The 24,493-nt window shown below is 37.3% G+C and overlaps 1 protein-coding gene across 1 annotated transcript; it reads left to right on the top strand.

Moving 5' to 3' along the window:
• The first annotated feature begins 4 nt into the window (after positions 1-4).
• Positions 5-23,861, top strand: SEPTIN10 (septin 10). The gene is given in 12 exon segments (XM_030234772.2): positions 5-100; positions 102-201; positions 204-244; positions 3,770-3,887; positions 4,564-4,759; positions 6,161-6,347; positions 9,841-10,002; positions 11,455-11,551; positions 12,103-12,265; positions 19,263-19,395; positions 21,757-21,945; positions 22,154-23,861. Coding segments are annotated over 12 exon segments (1,626 nt in total). The 3' UTR covers positions 22,298-23,861.
• The last annotated feature ends 632 nt before the right edge of the window (positions 23,862-24,493 follow it).

Below are 24,493 nucleotides of genomic sequence, written 5' to 3'. Positions count from 1 at the left end.
CAGCATGCCCGGCAATCACTGCCGCGGAGGCGGCACCGCGCCGCCCTCCGACCGGGAGGCGCCCGCCAACAGCGCCCGCCCCGGCGGCGGAGCCGCGGCCGCATCCCCTCCCCGCGCTCCTCCCCGCCGCGTGGCTCTCCCGTTCGGCGGTAGTTTTGGCCGCGTCCTTTTCTCTCTACTCTCCTCCCTCCTTCTCTGTCTCTCTGGCGGGGCTATGGCCGCTTCCGATGCCGACGAGCCCCTGGTAAGTCCCCTCCGCGGTGCAGGGAGCAGCTGGTGAGCAGCCCCTGTGCCGAGGGTGAGCGCGCTGTGGCTGAGGGGACGGAGGGGCCCGGCAGAGCCGGCACCAGGTGGAGAAGGAGGATGGTGGTCTCGCTGTGCGAAGAGGTGGAAGTGCTGCCCTCACTGCGGGGCACGGGGCGCTGGTGAGGGCCGCGTTAGGGTGCGGGTCGGGTTAGCGGGAGAGATGAAGGCTCCTTCCTCACGCCGTCTAGTTCCCAGAGCTGCCAGGCTTTTAGAACACTTGTTGCTAAAGGAACTTGTTTTCAGGTGTCACTCTTCCTTGCGCTCCCGTGGCGTATCGCGTATTTCAAGTAATAAGCTGAATCTTGTCTGTTGAAGAGTTATTTCTGTGTAATGGCAAAACTATCAGCTTTATGTTCTGAAGACATTGAGCCCATCCACACGACAGTGCTGGAGCGTAGTTCCGATGCCTGCAGGTAGTAGTGGAAAACCTGGGGCTCAGGAAGAGTCAGATTTGGGGTGCCCGTGGGCACGTTAATGGAGAGATGTCCATGGGCGCGGCATCCTTCCCGGCACCTCGGCGTAGCCTTCTGGGGCTGCCGGGACCCTCACCCCCTGCATAATCACACACTGGTTACGATTTTCTTCGAGTTTTGGAGGGCAAATTTCTGTCACTTCTGCAAATCCAGTAGCAAGCTAGTTTCTTGCTTAGACTGCTAGTCTCGTTCTGCAGAGGTTTACGCAGAGTGATGCATGTAGTCTGAGACTTAGCTTTTGCTTCGGTAAAGCATGGTGTTGTGCAGCTTTGCTGAAAAACATGTGGTAAATTTAAAAGATTACTACCTTTTTTAGGTTTTTTTCTGAAAGAAATAATTTTTAAGTGTTACACAGTCTCAGGCTATGGCTTTTTTCATGCTGTTTTTGATGGGCAAGACAACTTTATATAAACCAAAATATTTTATTAAATCACAGAATATTAGAATGGTTTGGGTTGGAAGGGATCTCAAAAAGATTGGTTCCAGCCCTCTTGCTCTGGGCAGGGGCAGTTTTCACTAGACCATGTCGCTCAAAACCCCATCCAATTTAACGAATCTGGCGAAATCCAGACACATTATGCCACCAACCTTTAAAAATGGGGTTGAGGGAACGAATGAGGTGTGAGTTAGGTGATATCAATTAGGTGATCAACTAGGTGATATTTTTTCTTCTTTTAGAAGTAGTAAGAATGCAGATATCCTGTGGTCATTTTTGTGGACTTAATTTCTCTGCTGTTTGTTAGACAATAGCAGAGGGACAGACACCCGATGTCCTTGGAAAATTTCAGAGGGAAAAATGTGGTTACTGCTTTTCTCTTGAGACAATGCTTCAGTTGCTATCAGGTGGAATAGGTTTACACAGTGATTCTTGTGTAAGGAAAGGAGGTGTTGTCCTGAATGAGTGCTCACTGCTTGGTAGGCAGCAGCAATTTGCACACTGAGACAAGCTACTTCAATTTCTTTATTCTAGTTTGTGCAAAGTGGGGTGCTAGGTGATAACCCACAAAATGCTAGCTGCCCAGTCATCAAAACTACATTTGTAGATTTTAGATTTCCTTAGCAAACAAGGAAATCAAGGGTCACTGGCTACTAGTTGCATAGTTTTCTTAATTAGTGGTCTACTTTCTGTTGGTTAGTGATTCTCTGGTTTGTCATGCTAATTAGTTCACATTCATAGTTTTTCTCTTCTTTTGAGTTGGTGGGTTTCTTGAGTTGGTGGTCTGTGAGTCGGTGGTCACAATCTCCTGCTAAAATTTCCTTGGAGCTGAGTCAGTTGATTTCAGCAGAGTTGCTGAGTTGGCTTTGTTAGTTTCTTCCTTATATTGGGTGTTCTGCCAAATGTCCTTGTGGCCCGTAAATTTTGCATTTTTTGTGTCCATTCATTAGCACATCCTTCACCCCAGGCTTTGCTAACCTCCTCCAGGTCTGAGATCATCGAGGCATGTGAAGCCCTAAGCCTTGACAAAGCAATTCTGCTGACAAAATAATTTATCTTTCTAACATCTGGACATCAGAAGGAAATAAATTTATTCCTGCGAGGTTTTTTTTTTTGTTTGGAGAGTTACAAATGGCAGTGCAGAGGTGGGGATTTAGGCTGATGACATGAAGGTGAAAGGCGTCCCATCTGCAGTCACACTGAGCCTCTTGCACTGGCTTTTGGTGTGGAGGCTGAATGGTTTGTGTTAGAGGAACTGTCTTATTCTGGTGGCAGAAGAGGTGCTTCAGTATCAGACTGAGTACCTGGAGTTCGTAGATATGCTTCAGCCACTCTGTCTCAGATGCACTTGTCTTGAAATGGACAGTTCTCAGTGTTTCTCAGCACTTTTTCATAGTAATTTTCTTCTGGTAGAATGCCTTGAGAAATTTTGTTTTCTGATGTGCTTTGAATGTACTTTTTTTTTTAATAGCCCAAAGATGTAATATTTTCTCTTTAAACAGTTCACTTTGCATATGCATTTTCCCTCATATAAGTTTAAAATGGAATTATCAAATTAGAGGAACCTAAAATGAGTTTTGGTGCATTGCAGTCTGTAAGCCCACACAAGGAAGTCCTGTGCAAATGAAGAAGAGAATGAGTATATGCTGTGAGGAATATCCATATCTTTCTAGCTACAAGAATTCTGAGACTTGCTCTTCATACTTATTAGAAAAGGTGTCACTTTAATGGGCTTTTAAGTGTTAAATAAAAATAATTCCTACTGTTGACCATGTCCATGTTCACAGGAAACAGTAATGGTTTCCAATTCCATGTGGATTGGAAATAGAAGAGAAAGAATAGCATGGACTTGTCACCATTTCTACTTCTGGTGTGTAATGTTTGTTTAAAAATACTGTTCATTTCTATGGATCAAGATATTTCCTTTTAGCCTTATGCATTTTAGTGTGCTCACTTGATGTCATGGCTCTAGATTCCTAGCTGATGTTTGAAAAGGAATGTGCACCTTTAGATATTTCTAATGAAATAGATGTAATGCTGTCTCAGAGTTCTGGTACATATAATGAGTGTAGATAATGTTTTAGTTGACATAAAAAGCAATTTCAATTCCGGCTCCTCAGAATGAGTTCCATTTGGTAACACACACCTTCCTCTGATTATCCTGTCTATTTTGAATTCTGATGCTTAGATTTTTTTTAGTACGTTTTCCTATTTTCTAAGAGCAAACTAACTGTGATCTATTTTCTCCCTACAGTTTTCAGTTTACATTTTCAGTTGGACTTGTCTACTTTATTTCATTCACGTTTCATAAAGTTGTTTGGTTTGGGTTTTTTTTTTTTTTTGTCTTTGTTGGCTTTTTTTTAAGCCTGTAAATCGTTCTGTAAAATAAATTTAATTTTTTTCTTAAATCATGGACTAAAGCTCATTTGACAGGTTTTTTTTCAGACTTTGGCTTTTCTTCATTGCTTGTGAAATCATAAGGAATAAGTTCTAGCTTTTTAATAGAATTTTTATTGCCATTGTTAACTGATATTTTAAAATTATTTTTCTGTAGGAAAATGTTGGCTGTCGAACTTTGTCCTTGTCTGCACATGTTGGGTTTGACAGCTTACCTGACCAACTGATTAGGAAATCCATCAAGCATGGCTTCTGCTTCAACATTCTTTGCATTGGTGAGTAGTGTCCGGGTGCCTAAACGTGGTATACCCAGCTTAGGAAGTGACTGGAATTTAAATCCAGTTGTTAAGCATGAACTGTAATTCTACCCCTTCTCCCAGCTTTGTTTATTTGGGTTTGTATGTAGCATTTTTGTAAATGATGTGAAGACCAAAAAATGTTGAAAATGTATGCCAGTCATTTATTTATTTATTTATCGCAGCCTTTTGGATTTTTTTGAGTAAATGGGGCTTACACCTGTAATAAAGAGCTTCAGATTAAAAAAAAATCTAAAATTCCAAGGGGGTTTTACTGAAATGTTTCTATACTTATCAAATGTTTTGCTCTAATATTTTACCCTTATTCTTAAAAGATGTTTGTTGAATTGCTGGTTTCACAGCTAGCTACTTAACTTTTAAAAATCTGTAGGAAGTTAATTCAGACTTTTAAAGAAACCAAAGTGTCACGACACTGTTCTGCTCATTACTCATTAGCTGATAATTTACCCTTATATGTAGGATGAGAAATAATGAAAATAATGAGAATAATAATGAAAATGTATTTCGTGTTCACTAAAAGAATGCACAATTTTGCTCAGAGAAATCAGTTGAATTTTTGTGTATGTTTTCTGAGATTATTATGTATTTATTTGATGTGAAAAATGTCTTCTCCAACCCTTCTGTTTAACTTTAGGGGAAACTGGAATTGGGAAATCAGCCTTGGTGAGCAGTTTGTTTAACACCGATTTTGAGGACTCTCCATCAACACATTTTCTGTCAAGTGTGCGACTTAGAGCCCAGACTTTTGAACTCCTGGAAAGTAATGTTCTTTTGAAGCTGACAGTTGTAAAAACAGTGGGGTTTGGTGACCAGATGAACAAAGCAGATACGTAAGTGCCCTCTTGTCACTATGTTATGCTGAAGTTTTGGTCTTATGCTGAAGTTCGAGTCGATTTTTCTTTGGGCTTTTGCAATAAGTGGTTGTCTTACATGTATTCCAAGTAGATGGTTAACTGTTTTCCCTGTGTGCCAAAGTAAACACATTGTTCTTCTCATGTAAGAAATTATTTTATAATTCAGATGAACTCTTCCCTTTTCTTTATGAAATCTTTCTTTCTTAATCTTTTATAAATGTGTGTACATGCAGTAGTTTCTTTTAGGGTGGAGAAAAACAGGGAGTTCAATGGGTGGATTTTTAAACAGCCAAGCAGATTATAAAGTACTGTAGATTATACAGATCAGATCTACAGGGTTTTTAACAATTTCATTGTATCTTGTTGAAGACCTTAAACTGGAAGTTTAATCATGTGGATTACTGAAGGCCTTTGGGTTTTGTGTCAGTCAGCTTAATCAGATGATGATACAGGACTGAACTGTCTCAGCAGATTTTGTTTCTTTCAACATAATTGTAAAGGATTTATGCCATGTGGGTACCTAAATGGTGGTACTCATATAATAAAAGGCTAGAGAGTCACGTTAAGGTTGTAATGACAGCTGTGGACTATGATATGACTGGGTAATAGCTGCTGCTGGTGAATTGGATGAAGGAGATGCAAGTAGATACTAGTATAGCTATTAGAGATTTTGATGTGTGGTATAGGAGGTGCCTTTTTGTTCTTTTGATTTTGTGTGTAACACCTGCTTCTGGATTTTGATAGGATTTGATCTAAATTTTGTGGGGCAGAAGAAATGTAAGGGTGCACTGTTTCTACATCTAGCAAAACTTTCTTTTTGAAAGCACATTAGAATCTGATTTTAGGTAGGATAAAGTATACTTAAGCTGTACTTATTATAAATCGGGTTTTTATTCTCTAACATTTCTCATTTTAGTTTTTATCTATTGTTTAAGAGCCCTCTCGCATGCAGTACTTCAGAAGATAAAGTTCATCCTGTTTCTTGGTACTATTAGTTGCATATTCTTTCTTTTCTTGTATTTTACCTAAGAGGTTGTTGTATCTTTCTTATATTTAAGAGTTCTGCATTTGCACAACTTAATTGCAAAAATTTAAAAACATCACTTGGGAAGTTTGGTTATAATCATAATTAACTTTATATAGCTTTTTTCACTAATGGTAGCTAGGAAATATTTTGTTTGTATTAGATGCACTATTCTTTTTAGAGTAGTTTTTCAGAAATTAGGAATACTCTGTACGCGTAATTTTCTGCCCTACTTGAGCAGCCCTTTGATATGTAAAGCAAAAATCTGCAGAACAATATAAGAGAATTCCCTTCTTAGTCTGTCTCTGTTAAGGAGTAGCTAATATCTGGTTGTTAAATTTTATTTCCTACAGCTATCAGCCAATAGTGGATTATGTAGATGCACAATTTGAAGCCTATCTCGAGGAAGAACTGAAAGTTATACGTTCTTTATTTAGCTACCATGATACTCGCATCCATGTCTGCCTCTATTTCATTTCACCTACAGGCCGTTCTCTAAAAACTATAGATTTGTTAACTATGAGAAGCCTAGACAGTAAGGTAAGACTTGGAAACAGTTCCAAGAATTTGTCTTACTTTCTAAAGCATCTTGTTGCTTTTAGGTCCACTACCATGTTTCAGTTCTATATTGATGCATTTGGTTTTGTAATTTTTTTTGGTACGGATATACTTTAAGTTCTGAATACATGGGTTCTGCAAGTAGCTTGCAGTTCATCACTTGTTTATTTACAAATCAAAAAGAGACGTATATGGCAAGAACATTGAAAAAAGAAGCACAATGAAGTTAAAAAAAATACTAAAAAAAGTAGAACCACACCAACTTTACTTTTATTAAACCCTAAGCATAGTAGTGAGATTGGATAGGGCACCTTCTATAACCACTTTACTATTTCTAATTAAGCTTGTTTCTAGTTTTGGGACTGCTGGAAAGTTGGCATCTAAAAAGCTCTGCAACACTGAAGATCTTCGTTTTAGATAACTGAAGAGGCATGAAGAGCCATGAACAGAACACTCTGCCAATGTGGCTTTTTCTGTGATAGGCTGCAGCAGTGTTTTAACATATTGGCTTGTTTAGAAAGCTTTGAAATAGCAGTTTCGAGTGAAATTACTTGCATTTTCTAAATCCTTAACTTTCTTCCTGTGATGGGGCTGTGTGAAGCTAAATGTTTAACCTATTTTAAGAAACCTTATATTATTTGGATTTAATTTGTTGAAATGTTGAAAATTTTGAAAACTTTTAAATGCATTTGCTGTGCCCTTCGCCTTTTTCTTTGCGCTGTACTAGAACCCCTCCCACAAAATTTTCTTCTTGCATTTTCTGGTTTCTGAGAAGTTTTTCCAAGATAGCAAGGATTAAATCAGCGGTCTAGTCCACATTTGCATTTGATAAGAACATTTGGGATTTTTGTTACTTTGTTTTTTGCATTCTGAACTTCTCAATAGCAGACAAGGGAAGGTATGGTGGTACAAAGGTAGGGGAGAGAACATTTCTGTGTGCTGTGTTGTTGGTTTCTGGTTGTGTCTGCCCTTTACTAAACTTCCTTTAAAACAGTGTTTCTTTCAAGAGAAAAGGATATAGATCTTCCATCAGGATAAACCAAAAGTAATTCTGCTTTGAGGAATTTTGGCTTCTAGCCACCTACTGCAAAAAATTTTAGTTCTGCTTTGGAACAGAGGGAGCATAAGCCACATGTAACTCTGTTGTTTTATCCCTTTGCAATGGATTCTTTCTGATCTTACTACAGAAATATCCATGTACACACAGAAAGAGTTATGTGCTTTAACTGTAGTTTTGTTTCCATCTTGTTGTGGAGCATGTTTGTGGTGCTTTCAGTACTGCATTTTCCTAGTGGCAGTTAAGAACTTGGAATTTCCCAGGATGTGGGAGTCCCTGGGTGTATTCACTAAGTACAGGATTCCATAAAGAGAAGATGGTACAGCCACATCTGGAAAGCTGTCTTGAGTTTCTTCCTAAATCCACTGCAGTGTACACTGTGTACTTTTTTTACAGTCTGCTGCTACAACACAAAAGCAGATTACACAGCTCGGAGGTACAGAGCGTTCTTGGGATAGATTAGGTTCATCCTGTACTCTGCAGTCCTTGAAGAAAAAAAAAAGAGTATCTATCGTCAGTTTATTTTTCTCTGTTATGAATTGGATGACTACTGAGAATTTGGACTTCGGCCTTTAGACACTGGAAAATCCTACAGTTTTGCTTAGTATGGCATCACTACAGACCAGCCAGGTTTCATTCACAGACAAAGAGATCTTTTCCTGTACTATTTCTTCCTGGAAATAGTGATTGTTCAACTAATAGCTCTGCAGTTCTAATTCATTCTCACAGAATTGTATGCAGGTTATGGTTAAGTCAGTAAAGTTTCTTGGGGATTTAGGTTTTTTCCCTTCAGAAGGAATCTTCAGAAATTTTTATACTGATTCACAGAGGTACACTTAAATCAGCCTGCTCTTGCAACCAACAGTGATTTCAATTGTATGTATTTATTTTCCTTCTTTGTTGCTTAGCTAAAGCCAGAGTTAATTTTATGCTTTTCAATTTTTATAGACTTGTGGTGGTTTAATGTCAATGTTGATAGCTGTGATCACAGTTTCTGATGATTTTGCATTTTACTGTTCTTCTTGGTAGACTTTCTGCTATTTGTTTGCTGTTTTCTAAGAAATTCTCTCCTAATTAGTGAGTGCTTAAAAAATGTTCTCGTTTAAAAGACAACTTTCATGTTGAAAAAGAGTAGAGGTTAATTTAATTCTGAGGACTCTGTGTTCCATCCATTTTTAGACCTACATTGGAGAAAACCTACGTTGTTGTCCCTCAGCTAATTTGATTGAAGGTGTGAATTACTGCTAGTGTATCAGATTGTTTATAAAGTTCTTAATTAGTTCAGTTATTAGAAATATAAATTCCATAATTTTATTTGATTTTAGATCTTTTACCCCATATGTGCTTAGATCATGCATACTACACAGTTAAGGACTATTGTCAGGTAATCTTGGAAGTCATAGTTCAGAGCTGGCTTGCTTCTTTTTCTTTGGGACATTCTGCTTAAGACAGAAGTCTTATTTGGAAAATATCCATTTTGAATCTGTTCCTGACATTTAGGCATTTCCATTCAGGCAGAATATTCAGAAGAATAGAAAGTGTGTATGTTGTTTTGTTTTTTTCTTTTCCTCTCCTTTGTTTTTGCATCTGCGGTCAAGGAACTCTGTAAAACACTTCATCTTCTGAAATCCAGAAGAGTTATTTATGTTGTTCTTTGAAAATATTTGGATATTCATTATTTACATTTTTTTCCCATTTGGGTATTCATCCATTTAGTTCTGAAAACTGTGTATTTTGGGAGTGGTGATAGTATTTGTAAGAAAAAATTGGCATCTATTGCTTCCAAGTTACTGCCATCACTGTTTTAGGAAATAGGGCAGTTTAATAGAACTGAATTCTGTGTTCTGAATAATTAGTGTCAGGACTGGTAAGCAAGAAGCTTTATCCTTTGTTATGCCTCTGCACAGGTCAGATACTGGAGAAACTGTGCTGCAGTAGTGAGGTGAGGAAGATGTAGCCGAAAGGAGCCCAAGGAAGAGCTTAGGGGTAGGCAGGGGTTGGTAGCCAGCTTCCTTTCCTTTCTGTATTTGGACTGCCAGCTTTCATTTAACACCTGAGCCATGTCCCCTGCTGCTATAAACTAAACAATCTATTTTTTTTAACAGAGATACAAATACTTAATGGCATTTAGTTAATAAGTAGACATTGCTTGCATTTGAGTACTTCGCTCTATGAGACCTCCTTCCTTGTTCTTAGAATCAATTACTTTTAAAGGAGTTTATTAAGTAATTGGTTGCTAGTTATTTAAATTATGCCCATGAGAATATTTTCCATTGTGAAAATATGATATCAATTGATGGAAAGGTTTGGACTGCAGAGGAAGTTTTAAACAGCTAAATAAAAAACAATTTTATTTACAAAAGTTTCCACCTAAAAATTGAAGTCTCATGGATTTCATATAATTTATGTCATTCATAGGTGAATATTATACCAGTTATAGGCAAAGCAGACAGCATTTCTAAAAATGAGCTGCAAGACTACAAGAAGAAAATAATGAGTGAATTAGCTAGCAATGGCATCCGAATATACCAGTTTCCTACTGATGATGAAACCGTTTCTGAGATTAATACCATCACAAATGTAAGTAAATGACAAAAATATTGATATTTCAGTGCTAATGCATCATTATCTAATGCTGATTCATGTCACTACTCTCACCATTGTCTTTAAGCTTGTAAATTTGCATGTCACAAGTTTGTTTATTCTTCTCCTTAAAAAGCTCTTATGTGTTTTTTTTTTCCCTGCTTATAAATCTTCTGCCCCTCTGCTGTTGATATGTGTAACAGAAAAGAGGTTCTCATGCCTAAATGGTTTTTCTGATATCTATTATAGATGGACAGACTGACTTTGCTCTTTTCCTCAACAGATACAATTTTACATCTGGTAGAGAAGATATTTAGGTGCCTTATGTCTACAGCTTTCTACAGTAGCAAGTCTTACACCTGCCTTCTTCTTTTATTTAGTACTTTGTTTTGAAATTAGGACAGATTTTCTCTGGGGATGAATAAGTCAGATGTGACTCTGGCTTATTTTTGGTTGTCCTTTCCGGCTGTCCCAGGGGTAGCTGCCAGCTCTCAGCTAAGGCTGTGAAGCTAGATGGCTTTGCCTTGAGTGCTCTGTATTTGCTGCTCTCGTGCATGTGTTTGTAGTACACGTGACCATGTTTGTGTGTGGGGGATTTTGAAAATAGGGAACAGGAGCCTGGATGCTGGAGGCCATGGCTGTGCATTCCCAATCTCTGTTACCTGGCCAGGGAGTGACAGTGTGCAGCTGTCCATCAGTAACAGGCCCTTTTGCTGTGGGGAAATGTGGTGGTTTGTTACTTACCACTTCCATGCTCTGAAAGTGATTTATTTTCCAAGTAATGGTGTTTCTTTATTTGGTCAGCTGTTGTGGGTCAGCAGGCAGGCTGCCAGCCTGTCTTTGTGCCAAGCCCACAGCAGTAACCACAGCACAGGTTCCAATGTGTGACTGTCACTTGAGTGTTACTGGGATATGAGCTCAGATTCAATGTGAGTGGTATGTTCTAGAGCAGTTTTCTGTTTGGGGCTGACATTCCTAGTGCAGCTCAAGATGTAGTTGGCTGCCTTTGCCCTTGGGACAGACCTCCTGAATCAGGAACAACCTGCTGTTCACCAGGTCATTGCCCCCATGCCTTATTCTACAAAGTGCCTTTCCAGTTGGCCCCCAGCTTGTGCTGGGGTGTGGGCATATTCCTCCTGACATAAAGGACTTAGCATTGCTCTCATTTCCACTTTGTGAGGTGCCTGTTGGCCCATTTCTCCAGCCTGCTGGGGTTTCCCTCAACACACCCATCTGGATCTATCAACTGCTCCTTCTGCTTCTATTGTAGTTTGAGTTTTTTTATCAGTAGATACTAGGGTTGGTCTCCTAGGGATGGTTTCTGGTTTTAAACTGCTTGTTGGCTTTTCCTGAAATGGTGTTTTCCTCCCTAATTTATTTCTGAGGTGTTTCTATGTTTTTACATAAGAGTGCTGACAGATAAAGACTTAATTGGTACATCTCCTACAGGGTTATTTGCCATTTGCCGTGGTAGGAAGTATGGAGAAGGTGAAAATTGGAAACAAAATGGTGAGAGCTCGTCAATACCCTTGGGGCATTGTAAAAGGTAAAAAAATTTTTAAAAGTATCTTTATGAGCTTTTGCTGTTGTTGAAGTATAATATTCACCAATAATACAAGGGGCTGTTTCACTGATCCAGGCTGATTGCATTTTGGATCAACAGTATAAGGAATTTAGCAATTAATACTTGAGACATCCACTAACTTGTAATTTCTTCCACACTGATGCGTTCTTAGGATCAAGGTATGAGGTGGTGTAGGTAGTATTTGGGCAGGTTAGGATAGTGGCAGTACCTCTAGCACTACCAAACTTCAAACATTTGTGATTGTCAGTAAAGAGGGTTAAAAAAAGAGAGAAATGTGGTTGTCTTCCACTCAAGCAGGAAATCAGGACAGAAATATGTTTACCAGTACTTACCGGTCTTGAGTACTTCAGTGTGTATATTAAAAATGATAAAGAAGTACAGGAGGTATAATAAACAACAAGATACCTTTTCCTAGAAGTACATTTAATGAACAAAGTGATGATGTTTAAAATGTATTTTGACTATTTTGCTACTTCTGCATCATAATAAAATCATCTTTTTTTACTGATTAGTGGAAAATGAGAACCACTGTGACACAATAAAGCTCCGCAGGATGCTTTGCACAAATATGGAAGACTTAAAGGAGAAGACTCGTGCGTATTATGAGTCGTACAGGCGCTGCAGGCTGGAAACATTGGGTTGCAGAGACATTGGTCCTGAGAACAAATCAGTCAGGTAAAGGACTTGGTGTGTAGCACTTGCATTCAGCATCCATTCACTTCACATCAACCCGGTGCAGAGCAGCGTTCATACATAAAATAAGTTTTCTAAGAAGGAAAGAATATTTTTTTAAATTGAAGACTGTAGCTGTTCATTCAGTTATCTTCATGGAGGAGTATATGTGTTTAAATCAGCATTCAGAAAAGCCAGTTGTATTTCTGAAATCTTTCTCTTCTATAATAAACCTGAGGATTTTAATTTTTCTCAGGAAGCATGTCTGTTTTCTTTAAGTATCAGTGCTTTATGAACTTTTAAATTATTTTCATTATATATTAGTATTATGTTTTACTTTCTTTCTTAAGAATGTCTGGTTATAAATAATAGTTTGGTTGGACTCCAGGTTCAGAAGGAACTGAAGCAAAAACTTTTACAAAATAAGTGGTTACACTTTTGATTTCCCACATTATCTTCCATAATAACAAATGTCTAGGCATTTTCAGATCAAGAAATCTCTTGCTGGACTGTAGGGAGTTAAAAGAGGATTTTGAAGGAAAGTTAAGCAGAAGGTTATAGACACTCAGTTGTTTAATGTAGTAAAGCTGCTTTCTGCAGGAAGCATTTTAAAATTTTATATCCATTTTGTTTAATCTTTTATTTCCAGTTCTCTTGTGTCGCTCTTGCAGCTTCCTTTGGTTTTTTTTTTTATGCATGGGACTGTACTTTTAACTGGTCAGAGTCCTGCTGGGGAAGAGCTGATGCTTTGTGAATTGTTCAAGCCTTCCTGGTTTAGTGAAGCACCATTACTGTGTAGTTGTGGTGGGAAATACTGACTTAAACAGACATGAAAACAGAATAAGACTTTGCTTTAAAAACAGTTTCTCATTGTTTGAACCAATGCACATTTGCAAATTAATTCATTTAGATGATGTTGAGCTGACCTTGAATCAGTGGTCTCTTGACATTTCACTTAACAAGAATTAATACATCCTTTTCATAAAAAGAGAACCAAAGGTGAAAGAGGTTTTAAACCAACTGAAATTAACCATAGAATTTTTATTTGGTTTACGTTTAAGAACGTGTGTTAATAGCTGTTAATAGCTGATGTCTTGTTATCCTTGTCTAGGGAAGATTTATTTTTTTAGAGATTTGTTCATGGCAATATTGACTTCAGTATCTTCAGCTTTTCTGAAGCTCCATTTCATAGTGTACAGCCATCTCAGGATAAGAGTTAAATTATAAAACCCACCATCCCTAGAAGTGTTTTCTTCTACAAACAAAGGAATTATCTCTGTAAAACCCTTACACAGTTTATGTTTGTAAAGAGCCTGATGAGGCAGGTTCACATTAGAATGTCCCAGTATATTCACTTAGAGCTCATTTAAAAGTTGTCTGTTTCTTGGATATACAGAAGTGAGTTCTCTGGTGTGTAGGTTTTGACCTATGGCCCTCTAGATGTCAGCGAGAGTTTTGGCAAGAAAGTACACTTAGTTACTAGTTTTGGTAAATCAGTTTTATTGAAAATGTCATTGTTTTGGAAGGATGAGAACAGAAATCCCATAAGAATCTAGAAAAATGAACTTTTTCTCAGATTTACTGCAACAGGAAGAGAAAAGACTAGGATAGATGTGGTTGTCCTTCAGTAATGTGGCATAGTGAATGATGCTGAGGTGTGAAAGAGAAGGTGTTTGTTTTGGGAGAGACATTTTATGATACTATAAAAAAGGAAGAGAATTTAGAGGATGTGGATGCAGTGTAATTAGCAGACTAATGCAGTGTTACCCATAAGGTGCTTTATCAAGTTACTGAGGAAACAATAAAAAGTGTCATCCTCAGCAATGTGATAGAAAATGTCTTCTTACATAGAGGAAGTTCAGTGGTTCCCGCTTTGCCTGTACATTTAAATAACTTGTAATGAATAGGGACTATCCAGTTACTTTACTTGTTTTAGGCAAAATTGTGTTATTAAATTGTCATTCTCTTTGTCCTTAAATATGTTTACAATATATACATACATGTGAATTCTAAGACCTGTAGTTTTAGAGTATAATTAATATTGCATAGCAGTGTATGCCTGAAGATTAAAGTTTCATGCTAGTTGTATAAATAATGATCAAAATGCATGTTGAGGATTCATATTTTGTGCCTGTGATGTAGCTGTCTACATATTAATTCGATAATAACATAGATTTAGAAAACCTTTGCTAGACTTGAGTAATTGGCTGTTTGTAGCCTTTGAACACTGACACTTGAGTAGCAAATGTGCCATGATTTTTGGCATATTGGGAAGAAGCTGCCTGTGAAGTTCCTGTATTACCCTTTTGGATTTAGAAGTAGGACAGTAGTTTATTCATCCAAAGTTGTATGCCACTGCAAGGCAAAACCAGCAATTCTTGGATGTCCAGCTGCCTTGTGATGTAGGTTGTGGGCAGGCATCTGTAAAGCCTTTTACTCTTACATGTGTGTAAAACCCTTATGCTTTTACATGTGTGTAAAAACATGTTGGCAAGTTTTACCTTTTTTATGGGAGATGTGGAAAGAGATAGTTTCAGCATACCACAGAAAAATACATTTGCATCATTATTACTGGGTCTGAGAAGGGAAAATAAAGGTAGTCTGAAGTGACTGTCTTGTGTTTTAAAAACACCTATTCCCCAGTCCTGTAATTTTGGTGAAGCTATTTCATAATAACTTTTTAATTTGTTAGTTTGCAATTGCATTCTAAGAATGAAGTAATTAAGTCAATTGATAGAGTATTTAGAGTGTGGTTTATGCATTTTATGCAGTATCTGTTGGATATAAAATTCAGAAGTGAATTTTTAATAATTTTTTAATTTTTTGCCACTTAAAATTGGCATTTGCATTTCTTTGTTGTTGAAAAGTAAAGATAACCTTGTGTGTGTGTGTGCACATGGTCTGGTCCTGCCTTTTTGATGGTCCAATTATGCCCATTAGGAACATGAATTCCTAGTTTCTGGTCATTCTCAACAAGAGATAATTGCTGAGATGTTTTCAATGGTAAAATTTTGAATAGTTGAAAACAGAGATCTAGACATGAAGAGTGCTTCCAGGAAAACAAACTTCTAAATATACACACACACATACCTAGTTAGCCTAGGCATTTGCAAGGGAGGAGAGGATTGCTAGTGTTTTGAAGTTGGACATTTTGTTAAGTCTTTTTCAATTTAAGTTGTTGCCTATGGGCACATTTTTGTTTTGAAAGAAGAAAACTGATAGACCAGGGTCTGTTGAAAAAAGCTGAGGATTGGTATTTAGGCTGCATGCTTGCGTGTTTAGATTTGCTGATGTTGATAATTTTCTGGGTTAGTTCTTCTGTCATCATAATTACAGTTTGTTCTCCATTATAATTGCAATTAAATATTATTGTAACATAAGCATCTTGGTTTCTCAGTATGTGGGGAATCATTCCTTGCTTTTTTTCTTCCCCGAAACTGGAATGTTCAGACCTTGCAGTTCTTGAACTTGTTTATTTTTCTGTTTTGAAGTATGTTCTGAAGATTATGACAGAAAACCAGGAAGGATTCAGTGACATGAAGAAGTTTATATGTAGAGGAAGGTTGATGTGACTCTTGTCTAAGAAAAGAAATCTAACATTTGAAAGGCTGTTAGACCTTTTCCTTGAGAAGTCCTTGGCAATGGTGTTCATCTGACCAGCTACAGAACTTTGCATTGCAGCTAAATATTTTAACCATCTTAGAATGAGGTTGGACCATACCCAAAATACCTGGCCTTCTTGCCCCTGAAAAATTGGTAGTTCTTTAGGTCTACCACATCCTTATTATTGTTCAATATCAACTGAGCTAGTTGACTGAGTCGAAGCACGGTGCTAGAAATACCTGCCTGACCTGCCATTAGTTAATATTTTTTTTTAAAGTTTTTCTGATATACCTTAATTAATAGTCAAATGTTCTGCAAAAAGTTACAAGTGTTACTTTCAGATTTGGAAGCTTTCAAAAGTGTAATTGAATAAACTTTAAATACCTGTGTTCTTCAAAGTGCACATTGTGTTCCACTGAGAGTTAAATTCACTTCAGAGTCTTTATGAACATAATGGATCTGATTTGCAATTTTAGGCTTCCATGCTTTCAGTCTCATGCAGACAGAAAAAACTGTCTCAGATATGCTACTGTAAAAAGGCAGGTGGTAGTGCTGGTATGCATGATTAGTTTAGACTTTCTTCACAATGCCTTACTACAAAACCTCAGTAAGAATACATTATTTAAATAATTAGTTATAACACTTAATTTTTTAAAAATGTCTTTGTACAGAGTATTTCATTCTGCATGTCTAAGCCAGAAGAGTGAGAGTACCTGTGAACTTGAATTTTCATAATCTGCTAAATGAGAAGCAGTGAAACCAGTCTTCAGATAAACCAAAAAATATTTTACTATGAGCAGTGGATGAAGTAATGTTGAAAGGACTGGCTTAAGAAGTGGTGAACTGTTTTTCCTTGCTCCCCAAATCTCCTAACACTTAGGAGTTGTTTGGGTTATTGCGTTGCTGGTATGCCACACACAGAAAAGGAAATTTTGGTTTCGTTCTGTCTTGGTGATTCCCAGAACAATTCAGTCCAGGGGGAGGGGGTATTTCATGGAGTCACAGAATGGTTGGGATTGAAAGAGACCTCAAAGACCATCTAGTTCCAACCCACCTGCCATGGACAGGAACACCTCCCACCAGGCCAGGTTTCTCAGAGCCCCATCCAGCCTGGCCTTGAGCACTTCCACTTGAACACGTACTGGCATCCACAACCTGGCATCCACCTGCACAGTAAATTTTAAAAATACTCTTTTATTTCTTCTCTTCTTTTTATGTGTGATATTATTATTTACTGAGTTGAATCTCTTCAAAATTAATGTTTTACTAATTTTAAACAAAAAATTGCTTTTACCTGATAAAGTAAACCTAGTCTGGGTCTAAACATGTCCACATAAAGAAATGAAGGTGTGATTGTAGCATGTTAACTTAGTCTAGCATTTGCTCTAGCAGCTTTATCATTCCCAAAGGCAGCATTTTATCTATCAGAACTGACACTGTGTGCAGAAGCCTGAATAGTGTGAGATTGCTAGCACTTGAAAAACCTGTGCTGTAGCATTATTGTCTAAACTTAGAGATAGTGTGAATTAATACATCTGTGTGAAAACCAAGCCCCTGTTTCATGTGGATTTGAGGATTTAGAATTTCAGGGTGACCACAGTTATTTCACAGCTGATTAAAAGCCCCTAAAACAAGCCCAAGGACAAAAGGGTTATTGTTCTGAATTAATTTTGTTGCCATGTAGTGCTCGAATAAGATAGAATAGGAGGAGTGCTCTGGCCATGATATCTTATGAACATTGTCTGCATGTGCAATTTCAAGATGTTTCTTCTCTCTCTGAGATGATATTTTGAATACAAATAAGAAACTTCAGGATTGAGAAACTGCCCAGTCACCATAAATTTAAACATAAAAGAGCTATTTAAGCTTAGTGTTGCTCTAAATAATTAACTCTTTAGATTTTCTTAGGTAAGTTTTTCCATTTATAAAAGGTTTAAATAGAAACAGTTAAAGATAGGACAAAAGCATAAGTGTGTATGTATATTAAAAGTAAAAATTAAATACTTAATATACATACCTGTTTATTTTACATGAGAGTGGAAGTCATGAGTTACCTGTCAAAGAACAGTAATTGATGTTAGCTGGGAAGGGCTGACTCAGCAAAACATGTAAAGAACAGCCCCAGAAAAAAGAACATTATCCATGGTTTGATCTGTTCTCAAGCTGAATGTCAGAGAAGACAATGCTTTTGAGTTTCCAATAACCATTAAAATAGCTGTGGTCCTCCAGTTGTGCTCTGTGGAATCATATGACTTAGAGAAGTTTATGGTAAATGTTTTGATGGAAGAACTTACGTCATTAAGCAGGTTTGCTTTTCAAGGAAGTTTGGTGTATGAAGTACATCTGTGTAAAAGTGCCATCTGTATTTCTTGAAAAGAACAACATTTCCCACCAGCCCTGCCTGGCGGTGGTCCTATAGACTGAAAATATCAAACCTCTAGTAGTTTATTCATAGGAATAAATTACTAGCATCTTTTAATTTGCCATGATATGTTTTGACATGAAAGAAATATCTCAATTTCAAGTACTTGTTGTTTGGAGGAAAAAAAAAATATCTTGTGTACTGAAAAGAGAAGGATGGAATAGATTTAAAAGTAAAGAAATGTTTGATTTACTTGCTGACATTTTTTTTTTTTGGCCTGAGATTTGCTCAGTGATCTGAACTAGTTTACTCTTCCTATATAGTTTCAAATATAAGTATAGGATATATGCAGTTTATTTACTTCTGGAAGCGAGGTTTCAGGGAAAAACAAGCAGTCTTGAGGTTTTGGCTGTTGCATGTTAGAAAGTAACCCTGTGCTTTAGATGTTGAACTATGTAGGAAATGGAATTCAATCTATATTAATGTAATTCTGCCATATTTAAATTTTGACATTTAAAAAGAGTGCTATATGTTCTGAAGATCCTGTTATTTTCTTCCATTTTCATATAGGAACAATCAGTTTTTTGTTACATTAGTGCTCCAGGTTTATTGTTTTTGTATGGTCCTCCTTGAAGACTGATATTTCACAAAGTGGAAATTTTGCGAGATTTTTCTGGCAATTTCAGTGTCTTAGTAGTAAGCAACTTAAAGAAGAAGCTTATGCATCTTGGAGTCAGGTATAAATCAAGTCTTTAGAACATGAGATACCTAAAGTGCTGTATTTACTTTGAAATGTAAATTGCCCAGGAGCTGTTAGCATAAGTAATTTTACTCAGGGTTGTTTACGTAAATAAAAAAAAAGAAAGATAAGATGCTTGCTTCTGTTGAGGTTTCTTCTTGAATTTTTATGTGGGGAAGCTGTAGAAATTAATGTTGCAGATGAGTATTAATTGTTTAAATAATTTTCTAGATTGTTGGTTTTCCACACTGAATAAAGCAGCATGCTGGAGAGTTGCTTACATTTTTGAACTTCAGTCTACAGGAAGTCATTGAGGCAAAGAGGCTGGAGTTCTGCCTTGAAGTGGAAAGAAAAGAAGAGGAGATTAAGCAACGATTTGTGCAGAGAGTGAAGGAGAAAGCAACAATGTTGGAAGAGGCAGAGCAACAGGCAAGCATGCCTGTCTGTCTTGAGTTTGTTTTCTGAGATTTGGAACAGCTAAGTTCTTAACAAAATCACTGGTTGATATTTATAATTTCCTAATATTTTGAGGACAGTAATGCATTAAATCAAAAGCAGTTTGATTAGACACCAGCAAACAGGAGATGTCTTATGAGGAGCAGCTGAGGGAGCTGGGGTTGTTTAGAATGAAGTAAAGAAGGTTCAGGGGAGAGACTTTATTGCTCTCTTCAAATTCTTCTCTGCCTGAAAGGAGAAGTGAGTTTGGGGTTTGTCTTTTCTCCCAATTGCTAAGTGACAACATGAGAGGAAATGGACCTAAAGTTGTGTCGTGGGAAGTTTAGACTGGATATTAGAAAAACATCTTCACTGAAAGGAAGCATTGTTAAGCATTGGAGAACAGGCTGCCCAGGAAAGTGGTGAGTCACCATGCCTGGAGGTATTTAAAATATGTGTAAATCTGGCACCTTGGGACATGGTTTAGGGGTGGACTTGGCAGTGCTGGATTCATGCTTGGACTTGATGATCTTAAAGGTCTTCCCCATCATCCATGATTCTGTGATTCTGTAAATGGATCTTGTTTTGGGAAGGCAGGAGCTTATGGTCTAAAGGCATTGGTGGGTAGCTGGAACACATCTGTAGAGGAGGAGTTGATATGGTGAGGTAAGAGAGTGATGAATATAATGGTTGTGTTTCTTTTGTCTTCTTTAGCAGTGTGCTGAGAAACATTGATATGCCATAACAACACTTTAGGTGCTTTTTGTCCATAGATTGCTCTGTAAAAACCAAGATTTTAGGAAAAAGTCTTTCCTGAGGCTTTTCAGAGTGGGCCATGTGTGTTTGCCTGACTTCCTGATTTAGTTATTAAATCTAAGCTCAGCCCTCATGCTAAGAGGTTTGAAAGTGTGTATGTCTGGTATTCTATTGGTTTGTTTCAGTTCTGGTTTCAAAATCTCATCTATTCCCAGCTGCCTTAAGGCTGTTTAAAAATGTGGATTATATCTTGGCTCTGTTTTTGAAGACTTAGTCCTGTCAAGCTGGACTAGCAAGATAAGATCTTCTCATCTACTTTCTGCCAGACACTTATCGTGGTCATGTGTATTTATATTCAAACACTGGTTTAATTGAAATTGGAAACCTGTGTATTTTTATTAGTGTTCTTTCCTGTACGTCAGTCCCCCAGCAAAGCTGTAGCAGGTTTTTTGAAATGTTCAGGTGCATGTTTTAAATAAGAAAGTAGCTTAATATTTGTTTTCTAAATCTATTAGGACCCCCATGCTACTTGTAGAGTAAAAAAAATGAGGTTCAGTCCTCAGTGTGAGGCTGTTCAGTTGGAAGGATGCTTAGTCATGTTCAAAGCAGGCTCAGCAAGGTCTTACACAGTATCTGTGCTAACCCTTTGATATTTTCCTTGTATGATTTATACCAAGTGGTTTGTGGACTCTGCATATTGCAGAATTATGTATATTAGTTTTCTAAGTTCTTGATGTGGGAAAGTGATCATGCAGTCACTCCTAAAGAACATTTGTCATGTACTCTTACTGCTGTATTTGTATCCAGAAACTAAAGAAAACCCGGGAATTTCCGTTGAACTTCAGATTTCTTTCACATCCTTCATTTAGAGAAGACTTGCAGGTGCACCTATAAAATTTGTCAGGTCTGCTGTGTACAGCAGACATACTGTTACATTTGTAGTCTTTAGTTTCTGGTTTGCAAAAGCAGGATTCTAGGAGAATTTGCGTGTGGGGAAGTGGGAGATGAGGAAGGATGAAGTACCTCTTTTGTTGTCACATACAACTTCACAGTAGGTTTAAACTGGTTAAAATACATCTGGAAACAAAAATGTATTAGTATGTCAAAAAAATCTAATCAAAGAGCTGAAAAGTAGGTAACTCTTGCAGCCCACCAGTAACTCCCCAACCAGACTAATTTTGTGTACTTAATAATATTTAAATCTTATCAATATACACTTCCCCACTATATTCTACTTGAGTCATCTAGATTTAATCTGTCTGTTGATAATTGGTTCATCTCTGAAGGCCTCCTTATTTTGATACAATAAAGTTACAGTAAAATGTAGCAGGGAATCTAGTGTTCACCTAGTGCCTTCCATGTTTTCTACCTGTATTTCGAGTGCAGTAGCCTGGATCATGAGAAGAATCTGATAAAAGTTATTATTTTTCTGTATTGGTGCTTTTTAATCTTAACAGTTTGGGGAAATAACTGCAATTTCTGATGATTTAAAACAAGCTGACATGGGTTTTAGTGTTATTTTGCAGAGGGTTTTTATATTGTGATATCACCACCTTGTGTTGCCAGTTGGAAATGTTTTTTCGTGCTTTCTTTAAATAGGTACTGACTAAATGTGAACATCTTACGCTAATGCGTCAAGAAGAGGAGCTGAAACTAGGGGAAAAGAAAAAACTTCTAGAAGATGATAAAGCTCACTTTGTTGAGAAGAAAGCTGTCACTAAATCGATTCAGTCACAAGTGTCTTCTGTCTCTAGCCCTGTTAGTTTGAAGACACAAGGACTGCGAAAAGTAAGTCATCAGAGAGCAATGAGAAAGTTCTTCACATTCACATTTATAACTCAAATTTCAGTAATCTTTTAGAAAAGACAGATGCTCCTATTCTGTGGTAAGAAGACAGAAGTTTATAAAATACCCTCATGCTTAGATTTACTTTTAGAGTAATTGCTGTATGTTCTATGAGCATTGTTTTGTCTTTCTTTTCTTTTTTCCATGAAAGAAACAAGATTTTCAGCTTGAAGTCCAATGCTTTCATATCAGAGATGAAGGAGCTATGACTGTTGGAGAGCAGAGCGAGAGGGAGAGTGAGAAGGAGGAGTTAGAGAGAGAAATTCACCCAGGGAATTTCAGGAGTAGTATTTGATTGCAGCACTCAAGTTTTGAATGGTAGGGTATGTTAGTTTTATGAAGTGGTTTAACTGCTGTTGGCCCATATTAGATGTGTCTTCCTAGTACAGGTTTTTGAGAGAAGAGAATGATAAAATTGGCTGTAAAAACACGAAGTGCAGAGTATGACCCAATAAAGATTTTACTTTCTTCCCCCCCACACACTTCTTTCTTTCACCACGCTCAAAGAAAAACTTGAATAAATTCTGAAAATTCAGAAACGCTTTCAAAAGTAGTGTCCAGAATAACAGTCCTAACTGATTTATATTAAAAATTTTGAATTAAATACCCATATATTAATTAAACTGACTTAAATGTTTTTCTCCTCCAAAACCAGAAGTCAGTTAACTTACTAATTTTCTTTCCTGATCATTTACAAATTTACTGCAGATAACATTTTGTTAATTAATAACTTCCTGCAGTTGAAAACAGATTTCTTGGTTCTGAATTTATTTATAACTGCTATATTCTGAAGAACTTTAGAAGCTAAGTTTGTGCACATATTTCCACAGAATCATCAAGCTTTGACATTTTTGGGGTGTATGCTAGAAACCTAATTTGGCCAAAATTTATTCCGTTTCCTTTTTTTTCTGGATTTGCATATGAAAGTGGAATTCTTGGTAACAGAAGTCATTATCTGCACTACTATGAGTAACCCTCTGGTTTAGTCTTATTTCTTCAGAGTATGCTAAGTTTATATTCTTGCTGTGGTTTTTCAGTTCCAGCTTTATGTAGTACTGATGGCAGAAGACACAATATTGGTAATTTCTCATGAGGAAGCAGTGATTCATGGTGTACTCTGGAAGGTATAGGAGTTCCAGTTTCTTACTTAAATGTTTGGTTAATATCTCTTGCTGCATTCTGCAAAAGAATGATTTTTAAGCATGATCTGTACACACACAGTGTGGTGGTTACTGTCATTTTCATCAGAAGGTTTCTGTTACAGCTCTGCCTTGATATGGGTTTGCCTTACATAAGTGTGGTCAGCTTGCTTTAATTTTAAATGCATTGTGCCAAAGGAGGTGACCCTGCCATAAACAGACTATGAATAGTGTAGTACAAAAGTATTCAGTGAATATATCCACTACAAGCTTCCTGAAGAGCTGTTTTCAAATGGTGTTGTTTGTTAGTCCACTGAGTGTTATTTAATACAACTATTGACATATTTGAACCATTTACTGATTTTTCTGATAAGTTTTTGCTTAAATGGTTTGATGTACAAGCCGTGTTCTAAATTTCAGATACGGTCTTTTAAATCAAAATTTACTGAGATATTTTTGCAGTGCTGAACTGTTGCAGGATAGTTCATCTGATATTACTAACTCAATATGGAAAGTACCTATATTTGATGTTTTTGAGTGTGGTATTCAGTTGCAGTTGAAGATTTACAAAAACTCCAGGTTGGTTAAAACAAGTTCTAAGTGCTTTGTATGTTTTCAGTAGTCATGATAACTAATGGGAGACTATAAGAGGTACAGTTCTCTGGAGTTGTGTTATTTGACTGTTTAAAAATGAAGTACTAACTTGACAGAAATAAAATAGATTGGTTTTGCCTAAGTGTTACTCTTGTTCTGCTTCCTGTCCCTCACCTGTTATTAAAAAGGAGTAAGATTTCACATTTAACTGAAAAATATGAAGGTTTTACATCTGTTTTAAATATTTTAAGTCATTTATTGATTGAAAAAATAGGTGATTTGTGTGAATTGTACCAGAAGAGCAGTGTGACTTGTGATATACCTGTCATATACCACTGTACTTACCATATAATCATGGGATATCTCAAGTTGGAAGAAGACCATAAGGAGGTGGAAGAAACCCTTAAGGTCATTGACTCCAGCTCTCTGCTCCTTGCAAGACTACCATAAAATCCAAACCAAATGACTAAGAACATTGTCCAGACACTCCTTGAACTCTGACAGACTTGGTGTCATGACCACTGCACTGGGAAGCTGTTCAGTCACCAATCTCACTTTCTATTTTACTCACACAGTGATGGCATCTAATGTACCATATAATTTAGAGGGGTAGAATGGATCTTAAAGATCACCTAGTCCCAAGCCCCTGACATGGACAAGGACACCTCCTGCTACACCAGGCTGGTCAACACTTCATCCAGCCTGGTTTTGAACACTGACAGGGGTGGGACATCCACAGCCTCCTTGGGGGCAACCTC

This window comes from Serinus canaria, chromosome 1 (genome assembly GCF_022539315.1).
Source record: "Serinus canaria isolate serCan28SL12 chromosome 1, serCan2020, whole genome shotgun sequence".
Classification (NCBI taxonomy): domain Eukaryota; kingdom Metazoa; phylum Chordata; class Aves; order Passeriformes; family Fringillidae; genus Serinus; species Serinus canaria.
This window is presented reverse-complemented; position numbering and strand designations above follow the sequence as displayed.